The 18,166-nt window shown below is 46.2% G+C and overlaps 1 protein-coding gene across 4 annotated transcripts in view; it reads left to right on the top strand.

Annotated features, from left to right (window-relative positions):
* Positions 1-7,195, top strand: part of LOC137333811 (cadherin-11-like) — a 152,433-nt gene extending 145,238 nt beyond the window's left edge. For all 4 annotated transcript variants that reach the window (XM_067998166.1, XM_067998163.1, XM_067998165.1 and 1 more), the window contains 2 exons: positions 298-549; positions 5,646-7,195. In XM_067998166.1, the coding sequence (XP_067854267.1) occupies positions 298-549; positions 5,646-6,139 (746 nt within the window). In that variant the 3' untranslated portion in view covers positions 6,140-7,195. The remainder of the gene's footprint in view (positions 1-297; positions 550-5,645) is intronic.
* The last annotated feature ends 10,971 nt before the right edge of the window (positions 7,196-18,166 follow it).

The following is an 18,166-nucleotide window of genomic DNA, read 5'->3' as shown; positions in this document are numbered from 1 at the left end:
TATTGAGGGATACGGAACCAAGGCGTGCAAATGGCATTGAGTTACAGATCAGCCAGGATCTAATTGAATGGCAGAGCAGGCTCGAGGGGCTGAATGGCCCCCTACTGTCCCTACCTTCCTACAGCTCATGGTGGGATTAGAAATTCATAACCCCTGGTTACCAGTCCAGTACTCTCGCCACTAGACTATAGAACCCATTTTGTTGAGGAAGTACCATCTTCTAGTGCAGACATATTGAGGGATTCTGCCCAATGTCACTTGGTCCCTCAATCTGTGCCATTTTTTCCCCCCACACAGGTCATTCCGCTGATGTAAGGGTGCGTCGAGGAGCCATGAGCAGGCAGAAACAGGAAGTCTACCTCTTACCCGTGGTGATCTCCGATGGAGGGGTCCCCCTCATGAGTAGCACCAACACCCTCACCATCCGGGTGTGCAGCTGTAGCGCCGATGGGAGCGTGCAGTCGTGCAACACGGAACCCTTAACTTTGCCGGCTGGGCTCAGCACTGGAGCACTGATTGCCATCCTCACCTGCATCATCATACTTCTTGGTAAGTGAAGAAAGAAAGAACTTGCATTTATATAGCGCCTTTCACGACCTCAGGACGTCCCAAAGTGCTTTACAGCCAATGAAGTACTTTGAAGTGCAGCCGCTGCAGCCACTTTGCGCACAGCAAGCTCCCACAAACAGCAATGAAGATAATAACCAGATAATCTGTTTTTAGTGATGTTGGTTGAGGGATAAATATCGGCCCCAGGACACCGGGGAGAACTCCCTTGCTCTTCTTCGAAAAGGTGCTGTGGGATATTTTACATCCACCAGAGAGGGCAGACGGGTTCTCGGTTTAACGTCTCATCCGAAAGACGGCACCTCCGACAGTGCAGCACTCCCTCAGTACAGCAATGGGAGTGTCCGCCTGGATTAGGTGCTGGAGTGGAGTCAGTAAACTGAGGCCGCACCTGGTGGACATAAAAGATCCCATTGCACTATTTCGAAGAAGAGCAGGGTAGTTCTCCCCAGTGTCCTGGCCAATATTTACCCCTCAACCAACATCAGTAAAAAAAAAACAGATTTCTGGTCGTTATAACATTACGGTTTGTGGGATGGTGCTGTGTTCAAATTGACTGTCCCATATCCCTACATTACAACAATAACTGCACTTCGAAAGTACTTCAATGGCTGTAAAGTGCTTTGGGGCATCCTGAGGTTGTGAAAGGTGCTCTATAAATGCAAGTTCCTTCCTTTCCTTTAAAATACATCTTTAATTTTATGCCATACACTTCAGGGTCCTTGAAAATCTATAAAGATGAAAATCTTCACTGTGAACTACCGCAAATCTCTTTCAGCAAATTCATTTTTGCGTGAAGGTGCTGGGAGCCTCAAGCTCTGTGGTGTACTTTTTTTTTTGCATTAGTATTTCTCCATTTGCACTAAGTGCTGTCATACGTTTAATGGGACAGTTTGGGGCCACAAAGACTTGTAGCTATGACACTTGCCCCTGCTCAGTTGCGGCAGGTAATCAGTAAGGAGATGATAACCACAGACTGACCTATTTGGATTTACAATGAGTGGATTAGCATTTCCAAAGGGTGGAATTCAAAGGCATCACTCACTCCTGAGTGGTGTCATTAGGCTAATGGACACCAAAGCCATCCAGTTAGATTAAGATGAATTTTATAAAGTTGTAAAAGATCTTCACAGAAATAAATGTCTTACTTTTGTTTTTTGTTTTCCCATGAATATACAAACAAGCACAGATCTCTGTGCTGGGCAGTACATTGAATTACATCGAAACTACACCACAGAGACAGGCCATTCAGCCCAACTGCTCTATGCCTGCGTTTATGCTCCACACAAGCCTCCTCCCTCCCTACCTATTCTATTCTTTACTCCCCCATTTGTTTGTTCAGCTGCCCCTTAAATGCATCTATGCTATTTGCCTCAACTACTCCTTGTGCTAGTGAGTTCCACATTCTCACCACTCTTTGGGTATAGAAGTTTCTCCTGAATTCCCTATTGGATTTATTAGTGACTATTTTATATTTATGACCTCTAGTTTTGGACTCCCCCACAAGTGGAAACATTTTCTCTACGTCTACCCTATCAAACCCTATCATTATCTTAAAGACCTCTATCAGGTCACCCCTCAGCCTTCCCTTTTCTGGAGAAAAGAGCCCCAGCCTGTTCAGCCTATCCTGATAAGGATTTCTTCTCAGTTCTGGTATCATCCTTGTGAATCTCTTTTGCATCTTCTCTAATGTCTCTATATCCTTTCTATAATGTGGAGACTAAAACTGTGCAACGTACTCCAAGTTTGGTCCAAACAAGGTTCTATACAAGTTAAACATAACTTCTCTGCTTTTCAATCCTATCCCACTAGAAATGAACCCCAGTGCTTGATTTGCCTTTTTCATGGCCTTATTAATCTGCATTGCTACTTTTATTGAGTTGGGAGTATCAGACAAGCAATGCAAATTTCAGGTACCATTGGAGATTGGGTATCAATCTTACACGACAGAGCCAAATTCCCTTCCTCTTTACCAACGGGACCTGCAAGTCTCCTTTGGATGAGATGTTAAACTGAGGCCCTGTCTGCCCTCTCAGGTGGATGTAAAAGATCCCACGGCCACTATTTCAAAGAAGAGCAGGGGAGTTCTCCCCGGTGTCCTGGGCCAATATTTATCCCTCAATCAACATCACTTTAAAAAAAACAGATTATCTGGTCGTTATCTCATTGCTGTATGTGGGATCTTGCTGTGCGCAAATTGGCTGCCGCGTTTCCCTACATTACAACAGTGACTACACTTCAAAAAGTACATCACTGGCTGTAAAGGGCTTTGGGACATCCTGAGGTCGTGAAAGGCGCTATAGAAATGCAAGTTTGTTCTTTCTTTCTTTGGTGGGGCTTGAGCTGGAGCGGCCCGCACCAGGTGAAGTAAACGGGAGAGAGCAGCATTGAGAGATGACTGGGTAGAAATTGGATAGCGCCCGAATCGGTGCAACTAACGAGGCTGGTGGGCAGGGCCATGGCAAGTTGGTCTGCCGGCCTTTGTTTATCACGGGCAAGTCGTGAACACCAGCCGCGGCCGCAGAGGCAGCTCCCTCGATCCAAGAGGAAGGGTTCCCGAGGCAAACCCATTTACCAATCTGGGTCCCAAACGAGCGGAAGAGGCCTAGAAAAAGGCCCCCGACTAATTTAGCAGTGGCCCCAGCTGCCCCGTGCCTCTGCCCTGATAAATTGGTCATTATCACGTCCGTATCTAGGCCCACAAATAACCCAGCGGGTCTGTCAGCACCTGAGCAGAGAAAATGCAGGTTAAATGCTTCTCGGTCTCGATTCTTCATCAGAACTGTTTCCAGAATGTTCCATTTCTCTTCCTGAATTCCAGCGTTTGCAGTTTTTTTTACTTGTAATTCTCACCCGCTGCTCTGCCAGTTTGATATGAACACTCCTTATTTTCCCTTTCATTGCCAGTCAAATTAAGATTTTATAATTGGAACCTTACAATGCCATTGTGACTCATTCAATTGCCTTTTTAAAAAAAACAAATGATTTTCCACTACGGAACAACAAAAGGCACAAACAACAGCCAGACTCAGTCATTACAATAACAAGGTTCTACCCCATGTCCTAGAGCGGACAAAATGCTAAATTACTGATTGCAGTACCAGTGTATTGTGTTCCCAGACAAGGTAGCATCTTTAATAAAGGTTCTTTTGTCACAGAAGGCCCATGACAATTGTCTCAAACAATATTATTCACAGCTCACTACAGTTAGTTTCAGTTGTTCTTCATGCGGTTCCTGAATGATAACATACGAGTGTATTAAAATGTTTGGATATTAAACGGAGGAATTTCATGCAAACCCATTTGTCACTGTCAGAGCACAGTTTCAACCCTGATTCAATCCCTATATTCTTCAGCACAGAAGGAGGCCATTCGGCCCATCGTGCCCGTGCCGGCTCTTCGAAAGAGCTATCCAATTAGTCCCACTCCCCTGCTCTTTCTCCATAGCCTTGCAAATTTTTCCTTTTCGAGTATTTATCCGATTCCTTTATGAAAGTTACTATTGAATCTGCTTCCACCGCCCTTTCAGGCAGCGCGTTCCAGATCAGAACAACTTGTTGCGTAAAAATATTTCTCTTCATCTCCTCTCTGGTTCTTTTGCCAGCTATCTTAAATTTGTGTCCTTTGGTTACCGACCCTCCTGCCAGTGGAAACAGTTTCTCCCCATCTACTCCCCTATTAAATCTCCAATTAACATTCTCTGCTCTAAGGAGATCAACCCCAGCACATCTAGTCTCTCTCTAAAGCCTTGACATCCTTCTGAAAGTGTAGTGCCCAGAATTGGGATTGAAAATTCCAATCCCTCCATCCCCTCAATCGTTCTGCTTGCCCGCTTCGGTATCCTTTCAGCAGATGCAATATCCTTTTTTGTTTGTACTGCAGTGACCAGAACTGTACACGGTATAATTGCTTACATGGCTGAATTAATTATATGGTTGAATCGATTACATGAGACGTGATTGATCTGCCTAAGGATTGGTAAGGTGCACTGCCAGAGCTCAGAGGTTGCACGTGGTCTATAGGCTGTAGTCTAGGGGTCCTCTGCCATACGGTATAACCTCTTATCGAATGTAGTTCATGGAAAAAAAAAACCTCAAGTGCCTTTGTTGCAGCTTCAGATCTATGTTGGGTTGAACAACCAGATTGACTCCACCTAAAGCCCAGTGTAGAACAAGGCATCAATCACTCAACGTTGTCTTGCCTCCTCTTTGAGAAGATAAATGGGATCGAAATGCCTTTCTATTTTCAAATACAAACCCAGATGAACCACATTTGTCCTCTGAGGATGAACTTGTGCAATAGAAGGCAATCAAAGGGTTGAAATGATAAAATATTAACGATTGACGTACAACATCAATGTTTTGGGAACTCGGGAAACCCATTAGTTACACCACAAGACTGTATAAATCCCATCACTGCAACTGAAAGAATCCCTTTAGCCCGTCGATTAAGCAAGTCCTTGGGTACACTACATTTAGCACCTCTGTGAGGGCGTAGCCCTTGCATTTCACCTCCAGGAAATTGTTGCCCGCTCTCCGTAATGCTCCTTGCCGTGCCAGCCATGACTCAGTAGGTAGTACTCTCCCCTCTAAGAGTCATGAAGGTTGTGAGTTCAAGTCCCACTCCAGAGACTTGAGCACATAATCCAGGTTAACGCTCCAGTGCAGTGCTGAGGGAGTGCTGCACTGTCGGAGGTGCCGTCTTTTGGATGAGATGTTAAATCTTTTACATCCACCTGCCCTCTCAGGTGGATGTAAAAGATCCTTTGGCATTATATTGAAGAAGAGCAGGGGAGATCTCATCAGTATCCTGACCAATATTTATCCCTAAAAAACAGATTATCTGGTCAATTACCACATTGCTGTTTGTGGGAGCTTGCTGTGCGCAAATTGACTGCTGCATTTCTTACATTAGAACAGTGACTACACTTGAAAAAGTACTTCATTGACTGTAAAGTGCTTTGGGATGTCCTGAGATCGTGAAAGATGCTATAGAAATGCAAATTCTTTCTTCCTTCCATAAATAAGACCATTTCAAAAATGGTAACCTGCCTTTCCTTTCTCTTTATGCCTTTCCAGTGATTGTGGTTCTGTTTGTGACGTTGAGACGTCAAAAGAAAGAGCCCTTGATCGTATTCGAAGAGGAGGACGTGCGGGAGAACATCATTAGCTACGACGACGAGGGGGGCGGGGAGGAAGACACCGAGGCCTTTGACATTGCCACGCTGCAGAACCCCGACGGCCTCAATGGCTTTCTGCCGCGGAAGGACATCAAGCCTGAGCTCCAGTACATGCCCAGGCAGGGGTTCTGCACCGCCCGCAACAGCGTCGACGTTGACGACTTCATCAAGGTGAGGCTGCAGGAAGCTGACTGCGATCCGACCGCCCCTCCCTACGACTCCATCCAGATCTACGGCTACGAGGGCAGGGGGTCGGTGGCAGGGTCCCTCAGCTCTCTGGAATCGGCCACCACGGAATCCGACCTGGACTACGATTACCTCAACAGCTGGGGACCGCGGTTTAAGAGGCTGGCGGACCTGTACGGATCTAAAGACAACTGCGACGATTCTTAACAATAACAGATCAGCCTGGCCTTAAAATTCTTTAAAAAAAAACAAAAAAAAACAACCCTTTCGAGAGATGGAAACGCTGGACTGAAGCTCTGGTGGGATTGGGCAGATTTACAATCTTTATTTTCTTTTTTTCCTTTTTTTTATATATATATATATATATATAAATAAATGCTCAATTTTATTGAGCGCAGGTACTGATGTTAACGACTCCATCCTTTAAATGTCAAAGGACCTTTTTATTTTTCAAAGATGGATACTGTGAATCGGGTTTACTCCAACGCTAAGTAATTTCTGTTCTCCTCTCCCCCCCCACCCCTCTCACACCCTCCCCCCACCCCCCACCCCCCCCCCCAAAAAAAGAAAGAAAGAAAAGATGGGGCTGGAGGTGCCTACCTTCGAATTTCCTGCGATTGCTTCGAAGACACAGGAGGAGGAAAAGACTGAATTGGGAGATAAAGCTTTTAAGAGTAAGAAACAAACAAAATCAAAAAGTAAATTTTCGATCAATTAGCGTGGGGAGGGGAAAGAAGATCTTTTCTACAAAGCTTTGTGACTTGCAGGACACAGATTATGCCATCGGTGGCACGGACAATAACACAGTTTGAGTATTGAGCCTTAAGTATTGAATTTAGTCGCTGACTATACCTTTTAAATTAGCGATAATATTCTCCGTGGTACAGCTTGCAGTGACACTGAGGCACGAGGGGACACAGAACGAATCTGTCTTTGCAAAAACGAAAGAACAAGACATTACTCCTGTTTAAATCTTGTAAACCTTTTTATTTTATGCTTTAAGTATTGTGTTTAATATGTGTCGGGCACAGAACCTGTCCCATCACAGTGAGAAATGCCTGATTTCTACGTCATTTCTATGTGTCGATTTGTACAATCTTAAAAGTTCTTATTTTAGTAAAAAAAAACCCATGAAGTCTCAATAATCCAACACGCAACACATGTTACGGCATCACTATTCCAATTTATGGACATTGTACTGTTGCTTTATTATTGTGCTTCAGGCAGAGAAGCCGGACTTTACAATAAAAGAATTTTTCTATACGTCGTCGTCATCTGCGCAGGGGTTCTCTGGCTGCGTGTTGGGACTGGACGGAGGGTTCGAGATGTGCCAATGTGGGTCACCGATATGCCAGGTCAGGTGGAACACACGCCCTAGAGTCTGAGGGCACTTGCCTTGAGGGTGGCTCAGTTGGTAGCACCTTTGTTTTCTGAGTCGGAAGGTTGTGGGTTCAATCTGCACATAATCTCTGCTGACACTCCAGTGCAGCACTGAGGGAATGCTCTGCTGTCTTTTTGGATGAGACGCCAAACCAAGGTCCCTGGCTGCCCTCTTAGGTGGATGTAAAAGATTCCACGGGCACCGTTTCGAAGAAGAGCAGGAGAGTTTCTCCCCAGTGTCCTGGGCCAATATTTATCCCTCAACCAACATCACTAAAACAGATTTTCCAGTCATTATCAGATTGCAGTTTGTTGGATCTTGCTTTGCGCAAATTGGCTGCTCTGTTTCCCTACATTACAACAGTGACCACATTTCCAAAGTACTTGATTGACTGTAAAGTGCTTTAGAACATCCTGTGGTTATTAAAGGCACCATATAAATGCAAATCTGTTCTTTCTTACCATACCTCACCCATAAAACCTTGGGATCTCAGAGCATGAAACCCCCATCTTCTTGTACCTCATGGCAAGCAAGTAGGACAAATCCCCCAAGGCCCTGACTACTCAGAACGCAGTGTCAGTGTCATTTGCACCCTGTGCCCCTTTCACCTTTGACCCTGTGCAGATTTGCAGGTCCACGTGTTTTGCAGGGCCTCTATTCATTACCCACCTAGCTGTAGATGTTCACTGAGCTTGGATTCAGTGCCGTTCCTTCACCATTTCTTAATATCTAGCCAAAGGAGGCAAAGGAAAGTTATTGGGAGGGGAGAGTCACCCCAATTCCATGCAGCAACTGAAAGGGTCCCGTTAAAATGGAGCTGGTCAATTGAACGATTGGCACTATGATTTTTATTTTCACCGTGTTGTGCGGGGTCTGGCCGCCATTTAGAAACTCGCTATGTTGGACGCGGCCGTGCTGGGCTGTGCTGACCTGGGACCCATCACTCTACGGTGTAGCGTTCTTGAAAAAGCAAAAACAATGGGTGGGATTGTGACCCTAGACAACAAGGTAAGTGCGAATCATTGGCACAGAAGACCAGCTTGTAGTGCAATGACTAATTGGCATGTCTCTTACTTAATATTAAAGGGGCATTGTCTTTTAATCATTTGCTTACAAAAGCACGACACAAGTACCTGGACCTGCACCTAAAGAGCTGTAAGCTGCAGGGCTACGGACCGGGTGCTGGAAGGTGGGATTAGAATGGGCACCTGGTTGTTCTTCCAGCCGGCGCGGACATGATGGGCCGAATGGCCCCCTTCTGTGCTGTATCCTTTCTATGGTTCTACAACATAATGTCGACACACTTCAGCCCAAAGATCCCTGGCGATTCTCCAGTCTCCTGCGGGGAGACAAATGGAACCCTCAAGAAGGTGACAGCTAGGTGGAAGGTTCCTGGCTTCCTTATAAGGAGTTGTTCCTTCATCCGCCCCTTATAAGGCAAATGATGGCCAATGGGCGGAGCCAGGAGGGGGGATTCCATGATCCCGGACGGGGATTCTGGAGTATTAATATTGGCTGGGAACATAGTTACATTAGGAACAGAAGGAGGCCATTCAGCCCCTCGAGCCTGTTCCGCCATTCAATTAGATCATGGCTGATCTGTACCTCTGCTCCATTTACCCACCTTTGCTCCATATCCCTCGATACCCTCACCCAACAAAAATCTATCGATCTCAGTCTTGAAAATTTCAATTGAACCCCAGCGTCCACAGCCTTTCGGGGGAGAGAGTTCCAGATTTCCACTAACTTTTCTGTGAAGAGGTGCCTCCTGATGTCACTTCTAAATGGCCTAGCTCTAATTTTAAGATTGTGTCACTTTGTTCTTGAATCCCCCGTCAGTGCAATTAGTTTCTCTCTATCTACCCTATCAAATCCTTTTAACATTTTAAACACCTCGATCAGATCACCCCCTCAATTGGGACTAGCTTAGTGGTATAAACTGGGCGACATGGACATGTTGGGCCGAAGGGCCTGTTTCCATGTTGTAAACTTCTATGATTCTATGATTCTAATTTTCTATACTCGAGGGAATACAAGCCAAGTTTATGCAACCTGTCCTCATAATTTAACCCTTTTGGCCCCGGTATCATTCTGGTGAATCTGCGCTGCACCCCCTCCAAGGCCAATATATCCTTCCTGAGGTGCGGTGCCCGCAACTGAACGCAGTATCTCCAGATGGGAGCCTGACCAGGGCTCTGTATAACTGAAGCATAACTTCCTCCCCTTTGTGTTCCAGCCCCCCTTGAGATAAAGGCTGGTGTGCAGAATGAGTTGAGGCACACCGGCCTTCACAAAGGCCTAGGTAGGCTTCACGGGTGTGCGGCAGACCAGGTGAGTGGCCTGAATGCCCAGAGTTTAAAGTTTATCTTTAAAATATTTTCCAGATTTGCTCCCCCTCGCTGAGGGGGCCAATCGGATCATGGCTGGCGTTGGCAGTGGTCACCAGGAAACCCCACCCTCTACGGGCGCCGCAGTTTCGGGCAGGCGAGCACCCGAGATGCAGCCGCTCCCGCCTGACCCGTGCCAATTAGGGTGCCCTCCAGCTGCCCTGCACAGTCCGGCCGGGTCAGCACTGAGGGCACCACTGGCCACCATCCCAGCATGTGGCTCAGTGCGAGGCACTCTCACCGTCGTGTGTCCAAGTCCCGCTCCAGAGACCTAACCCAGGCTGACGTCCCCGTGGACATCACTGAGGGAGTGCTGCACTGTCAGAGGCGCAGCCTTTCGGATGAGACGTCAAACCGAGGCCCTGTCCGCCCTCTCAGCTGGACGTAAGAGATCCCATGGCACCATTGGAAAGAGGGCAGGGGAGGTGTCCCATCAAGATTTATCCCTCAACCAACACCTAAAAACAGATTATTTGGTCATTATCACATTTGCTGATTTGTGGGACCTCACTGTGCACAAATTCTTTGGCTCGGCCTCAATTTGTTTGATAATCACTCCTGTGAAGTGCTTTGGGATGTTTTATTATGGTAATTGTAAACAATTTTACAACACCAAGTTATAGTCCAGCAATTTTATTTTAAAATAAAAGTGAATTTAAAATAAAATTGCTGGACTATAACTTGGTGTTGTAAAATTGTTTACAATTGTCAACCCCAGTCCATCACCTTATTATGGTAAGGGGGCTTTATAAATGTAAGTTGTAAATGCGAAGGGCGATTTTTTAGATTTGCTTTTCCAGCAGGGACCCTCAGCTGCTGGGAGTGGATACCAGGGAACTACGAGTGTATTCCCCACAGACTTCCACTCACACGCATAGAAAATCGTAGGGACCGTCCCCACAATCTCCCAACACAGGCTCCTCGTGGACAAGATTCGTTCAAAGTAAAGAAATCGTCCCTGCAATCCATTCTTTGCTTGATGCTGGTGTTTGGTGTGTAAAATATTCTATTACACAGAACCGACCTCAAAGAATTCAAAATTCACCTGAAATAAAAAGAGTTGTCTTCGTGCTTTAGCATTCCAATGATTGAGACTGAGCGATTTGAAATTCCATTCTCAGGCAATGTATACCTCAGCTGACCCTGCTGGAATTCTCCCTCGGGCTGCATGTTAGAATCAAGAGTCCCTTGAGTTCTCTTTTCAGCCTCCTCTTCCACACAGGCAGGCATAGCTTTTAAGTAACTAGTGTAAGGTGCTCAGAGTTTTTTAAATCAGGTGAGCCTTGCACTTCCAAGAGTGCTATTTTAGAAAAAAAAGAAAGAACTTGCCTTTAATACAGCACCTTTCACGACCTCAGGACGTCCCAAGGTGCTTTACAGCCAATGAAGTACCTTTGAAATGCAGTCACTGTTGTAATGTGGAAAACATGGCAGCTAATTTGCGCACAGCAAGATCCCACAAACGGCAATGTGATAATGACTGGAAAATCTGTATTAGTGATGTTGATTGAGTGATAAATATTGGGCCAGGACACTGTGGAGAACACCCCTGCTCTTCTTCGAATAGTGCCATGGGATCTTTTGCCTGAGAGGGCAGACGTGGCCTCGGTTTAACGTCTCATCCGAAAGACAACACCTCCGACTGCTGCACGCCCTCAGTACTCCAGCTGACGCCTAACCAGTAATTTATAACGGTTTAACATAACTTCCATGCTTTTGCTTCAATCATCTCTCCCCCACATGGATCTACTTTCACAATTTCACTTGCTTTTAAGCATCGTTCTTGCATTCCAAAGTCTTGAAAACAATAACCTTCCAACTCACAAGCTGCCCCAACAGACTGCCTCTCATAGATTTTTTTTTTGTGATGGATCCTTTGTACAATTGCCCGGTGCTTTTGCGTTCTGCCTTCCCCAAAGAAAGCAAGCACTCTGCTAGACAATTTGCAGACGTCCCTTATCATCCTGGCCCACAGAGGGAAGTGTCAGCCTCAACCCAACTTTGTCAATGCAACCATGGGACGCCCCATACACCTGGACTCTGCATTAATCCTCTATCCTGACAAGACATGTATTTTTTTAATATTATCAAGAAAGGACTTTCCATTAATGACCTTTGTTGATCTTTTTCTTCAGTTTGATTCACCGTACTAATCCCACAAAGGCTGTTGCCTCGGCATATAAGACAAAAGGCATCATTAATTGACCATGTACGGGCCAATTTCAAACGGAGACACCAGTCTCCTATCAAGGGAAAGGCCAGCCACATCCATGTCAGCCCAGGCGAGTTTACTGGAAGCTCTTTGTCAATCACAGCTTCTTAGTGCTCGTTGACTAACAGTGAAGGGAACCAAACTCCATTAATTGATTTCCCAATGGCCTCTCAGTCAGATCTTGGCAGAAGGAGATTCTGTTGCCTCACAACTGTTGTCCTAATAAAGACTTTCCCTCCGTCGTGAACTTGAAGCTCTTGACAAACTTCAAAATCGATGGCGACAGGGCTGTGTGGCAAGTGGACCCTGTTGGATCATCTCATTCGTCTCACGATGGCCTTGTAATTAATTCATTAGAATCAGTACGTGGTTAGGCCGAGGAACCTAAAGCTCCCTGAAGACCAATCATTGAAGAAAAAGTCAGAAGATTGCAAGGTCGCCAGATAAATATGGATGAGGAAGCTCATCCACTCAGAATAACCAACAGTCCTTCCCCTCCCATCACAGCATTCAACCGTGTCTCACATGACTCCAAAGATCTTTGCCTACGCTGCCCTACTGCGATAAGGATAAGACTTCTATAAGAATATAGAAACTGGAGTAGGCCTTTCAGCCCCTCGGGCCTGCTCTGCCATTCAGTTAGATCACGGCTGATCTGCACCTCAACTCTATTTACCCGCCCTTAGCTCCAAATCCCTCCATACCCCTTACCCAACAAAAATCTATCATAGAATCATAGAAAGGTTACAGCACGGAAGGAGGCCATTCGGCCCATTGAGTCCATGCAAGAGGAATCCAGCTAGTTCCACTCCCCCGCCTTATCTCCGTAGCCCTGAAAATCTTTTCCTTTCACGTGTTTATTCCCTTTTGAAGGCCATGATTGAATCTGCCTTAGTCTATCGGGCTCAGTCTTGAAAGCTCCAATTGACCCCCAGCATCCATAGCCATTTGGGGGAGAGGGTTCCAGATTTCTACTACCCTCTGTGTGAAAAAGTACTTCCTGATTTCCCTCCTAAATGATCTAGCTCTAATTTTAAGATTATGTCCCCTCGTCCTTGATTCCCTAGAACCGGAGGGAATAGTTTATCTTTATCTATCCTATCGAACCCTTTTAACATTTAAAACCCCTCGATCAGATCAACCCTCAATCTTCTACACTCAAGGGATTCAGCATTCTGGGACACCATTGCCCAGTGACCACATCAGGCGAAGGATTATTCTGGGTTAGCGACATTGTGAATTCTCTGCTTGAAATTGTGAGCAAAATCGTAAAGGTATTTTATCGAAAATATGTTTTTAATTTCACTGGAGATACCATGCAGGGAAAATCTTCATCATCCCATTCACAACGTTGCTGTGTGACCACAGCAATCGTTCCTCCCAACCCTCTATCGCGTGTTTAACTTGGGTAAGGGTATCAGGGGATATGGAGCAAAGGCAGGAAGATCAAGTTGAGGTGCAGATCAGCCATGATCTAACTGAATGGCGGAACAGGCTCGAGGGGCTGAATGGCCTATTCGTGTTTCTGTATTCTTATAGAAGTCTTATTCTTATGGCAGCCATGATCTAATTGAATGGGGGAACAGGCTCGAGGGGCTGAATGGCCTATTCGTGTTTCTGTACTCTTATAGAAGTCTTATTCTTATGGCAGCCATGATTTAATTGAATGGGGGAACAGGCTCGAGGGGCTGAATGCCCTAATCCTGTTCCTAATGTTCATCTGTTCCGAACACTTGGCTGACTGAGAAAGATACATTCCAATTCCCCCATTGAAGGCAGTGGGGTAGAATTTGGGCCCACTAGCGCCCCCTTTACAGGCATTAAACGGGCGCAAACATGACCAATTTCAGGGTGCCCCAAGGAGGCCTGATTAACGTCTAACCTGAAATTGGGTCAGGCCATTTATCAGGTGTCTGGAGTGGCCACCTAGAACAGACATTAGGCCTCAGGCCCTAATGAGGGGCCTAACGCCTGATTAAGGACCCCCCAAGAAACTGGGCTGCCCTGATTCGGGGCTGCTCGGTCTCAGGTTTCGGGAATGTGGACGCGATCGAGCCATCGGCTCCTCCCAACTCCACAGTGTGCCCGATGGTCACTGCCGGCCGCAACAGCCTCCACCCGCCTCCCCCTCCCGGCTGGCCTTCCCCCCCTCCCCTGGAAATTACCTGTGGGCCTCTGCCGGCGAGGCAGGTGGACGGAAATTGCCAGCTTCCGTCAGGGGGGCGGGCTGCCTGTGGTGGCTCGACAGGCACCAGCAGCTCGCCCCGAATATGTAGACGAGGCCCAAGGACCAATTTCATGTGCTCCTTGGGCCTCCACCTTCGGGCGCTGGGATCGTTCCCTGTGACCAGTTTGCCCCGGCCTTGTGCGATTTCCACCCCGTTAGGTACCCTTGATCGATGGAGTTAAGGATTGGCTGTCACAGGAGGGCGTCAGACGATGAACGTGAAGTGTCACGAATTTTTTGTAATCGAGAGACCAAGGTGAAGGGTGAAGGTCTCCAGTGCGTGGACAGCGTATGGCATAAAAGATAAGATTAAATTGGGAAATAGTGATTAAGCATAGGTTTTAAAGGACTAGAGAATCTGGGGCTGTTCCCCTTAAAGAAGAGACGGTCAAGGGGATATTTGATAGAGGTGTTCAAAATCATGAAGTGTTTTGATAGACTAAATAAGGAGAAACTGTTTCCACCGGCAGGAGGGTCGGTAACCAGAGGACACAGATTTAAGGTAATTGACAAAAAAAAATAAGAGGCGACATGAGGAAAATATTTTTTACGCAGCGAGTTGTTATGATCTGGAATGCGCTGCCTGAAAGGGCGGTGGAAGCAGATTCAATAATAACTTTCAAAAAGGAATTGGATAAATACTTAAAGGGGGATAATTTGCAGGACTATGGGGAAAGAACAAGGGGATTGGGACTAATTGGATAGCTCTTTCAAAGAGCTGGCACAGGCATGATGGGCCGAATGACCTCCTTCTGTGCTATTTCATACAATGATAGGAAATGAGGGAAGACCGAGGGAGGTAAGGAGTTCCAAAGTCATGACGTTTCTGGGAAGAACCAAATTGGAGGAGGGCCCTCTCCAAATCCTGATGATGGGATCATTCACATAAAGGAGGCCAGGCACCCATTCCCTTAGCATCCGCCCTGCAGAGGGCACAATGGGGCAAGATCTTGCAATAGGGCCCCACCTGAACAGCTTAGCTTTAATGTATATAGTGCCTTTCACAACCTCAGGATGTCCCAAAGCGGCCAATGAAGTACTTTTTGAAGTGTAGACACTTATGTAATGTAGGGAACGCGGCAGCCAATTTGGGCACAGCAAGGTCCCACTCACAAAGAGCACATAAATGACCAGATAATCTGCTTTTAGTGATGTCGGTTGAGGGATGAATATTGGCCAGGACACCGGGGAGAACTCTTCTTCGAAATAGCGGTCGTGGGATCTTTTACGTCCACCTGAGAGGGCAGACGGGGCTTCGATTTTAATGTCTCATTCGAAAGACGGCACCTCCGACAATGCAGCACTCCCCCAGTACTGCACTGGGAGTGTCAGCCTAGATTATGTGCTCAAGTCTCTGAAGTGGGGCTCGAACCCAAAACCTTCTGTCTCTGAGGCGAGAGTGCGACCCACTGACAGATAAGATCCTTTGGGAGAGCCTCACCGATCGCTTACAGCGCGTCTGTGTCATTTGAACTTATATTCCAACGTGCACCCCAAAATTCAATTCCCCTCTTCAACAACTGTTGTACAATGAGAGATCGCCTTGAACTCCTGCTCGAACCTGGCTACCAAATTCTTGTTTCAGAATCATCTATTTGGTAACACTTATTGTACAATCATAATTGCTTTTTTTTTTGGCAGTAAATTACAATTTTTAATACAAGACCGTCTTTCAGTGCTGTAGGTGAATTTGTCCACTGTTGAACTAATTCAAAACAGATCAAGGAGATCTGTTAGGATACTTTCTGAACTGATTGGAGTCTGATCCAGTCATTGCCTCCTTTAATTGCAACTGGCCCAGCATCAGATAAGAAAGGGACAATAACAATTGCGACTCAGATGCCCAATAGTCATGCAATTTTGCAGATCAGATTTATTTATCTAACAGACACAATTCACTTTACAAGGAATTGAACGAGATGTTAATAATGTCGGTAACCAGAGGATACAAACTTCAGGTAATTGGCAAAAGAAACCAGGCGAGATGAGGAGAAATGTTTTTTTACGCAGCGAGTTGTTCTGATCTGGAATGCGCTGCCTGAAAGGGCGGTGGAAGCAGATTCAAGAGTAACTCTCAAAAGGTAATTGGATAAATACTTGAAAAGGAAAAGAATGCAAGGCCATGGGGAAAGAGCGGGGGAGTGGGACTAATTGGATAGCTCTTTCAAAGAGCAGGCACAGGCACGAGGGGCCGAATTACCTCCTTCTGTGCTGTATGATTCTATGATTCTATGACGTATCTATTTTAATTTCTCATATTTTTATGGTTATTATTCACTCAGCTGTTTTAATTTTGATTTAATTTATCTCCCTCCATTCACTCCTCTCCTATCTTGAGTCACAGTGGGATACAAAACTTTGGTTGTCAGTTGCCATTCATGTACTTACCTCGCTGTTGAGGCAATTGAAAATTTCAAAACCTGAGATTGATGGATATTTGCAAGGTATGGACATTAAGGGATACGGAACCAAGGCGGGTAGATGGAGTTAAGATACAGATCAGCCATGGCGGAACAGGCTCGAAGGGCTGAATGGCCTACTCCTGTTCCTATGGTACTTCACCCAAGTTCTCATTCTGCATCACTGAGTGTCACATGAGTCAGCTCAATCCTGCCCTCTGTGTACGTGTGTTTTCTGACAGGAAGTTACTGGACTCCAGTCATTAGCAGGAACCTTGTTGTAGTTTTTCCTCTCATAGCTCAGGAATGTTTAGGCCAACTGTAGCACCCCACTACCACCCCAGTTGAAACAGTCTAGCTCAGTATAGACAGCGGATTGGGCACTTTTTGATCTGTGTAACACATTTATAGGATGCAGTTACCAACTTGAGTGGAGCGAGCCTTTGGCTCAGCATTCCCGCTTCTCAATCAGAAGGTTTAGGTTTCAAGCCCCATTCCGGACAGTCCCGCTGAGCGGAGACCGGACCTCCGGCTCTGAGTTCTGGGATACTCGAGTCCGGTGGGTACGGGTGGCCCCCCCCACTTCATCATTTGGGTTGTTGGAGCCCATAAAACCCTCCTGCCATATAGGACTAACCCCCCCCCTATCAGCTGGTATAAAGATGGTTACGGCAATGGAGTCACACACCATCCCGACTTGGAAATATATCACCGTTCCTTCATCGTCGCTGGGTCAAAATCCTGGAACTCCCTTCCTAACAGCACTGTGGGAGAACCGTCACCACACGGACTGCAGCGGTTCAAGAAGGCGGCTCACCACCACCTTCTCAAGGGCAATTAGGGATGGGCAATAAATGCCGGCCTCGCCAGCAACGCCCACATCCCCAAGAATGAATAAAAAAAAAATGGAACGAGCGTTCACATCGTGGCCTGTCAGACTGTTAATCAGTCTGCGAATCCTCCCATTACTTCACACTGTTCTCCAAGGGAAGGGTGTGTGAAGCTATAAAATACAACCAACTTGATCAGTGAGAGACTGGCGAAGTGCAAACGGCCAAAGTTTGGCTCATTGGGTGTGACTGGAGCAGGTATTGAATCTTCATTTATCAGTTGTTCTGCATTTTGACTTTAATTTACTTAATTTTAGCTGTTCAATAGTAGGAATGGAAGAACTTACATTGATATAGCACCTTTCACAACCTCAGGACATCCCAATGCACTTTACAGCCAATGACGTACTTTTGAAGTGTAGTCACTGTTGTAATGTGGGAAACGCAGCAGCCAATCAGCACAGAGCAAGATCCCACAAACAGCAATGAAATAAATGACCCGATCATCTGTTTTAGTGATGTTGGTTGAGGGGTAAATATTGGCCAGGACACCTCTCCTATTCTTCTTCGAAATAGTGGCATGGGAGCTTTTACCTGATGGAGGCAGACAGGGCCTCAGTTTTATGTCTTATCTGAAAGACAGCATCACCAGACAGTGCAGCACTCCCTCAGTGCTGCACTGGGAGCGTCAGCTTCAACTGGGTGCTCAATGGCCTGATGAGTGGGATTATGAACCCCCAACCATTCTGGCCTAGAGGTGAGAGTGCCACTCACTGAGCCACAGCTGACACAAAGAGA

Source organism: Heptranchias perlo, chromosome 16 (genome assembly GCF_035084215.1).
Source record: "Heptranchias perlo isolate sHepPer1 chromosome 16, sHepPer1.hap1, whole genome shotgun sequence".
NCBI lineage: Eukaryota > Metazoa > Chordata > Chondrichthyes > Hexanchiformes > Hexanchidae > Heptranchias > Heptranchias perlo.
The sequence above is the reverse complement of the archived record's forward strand: the minus strand, read 5'-3'. Positions and strand labels throughout refer to the sequence as shown.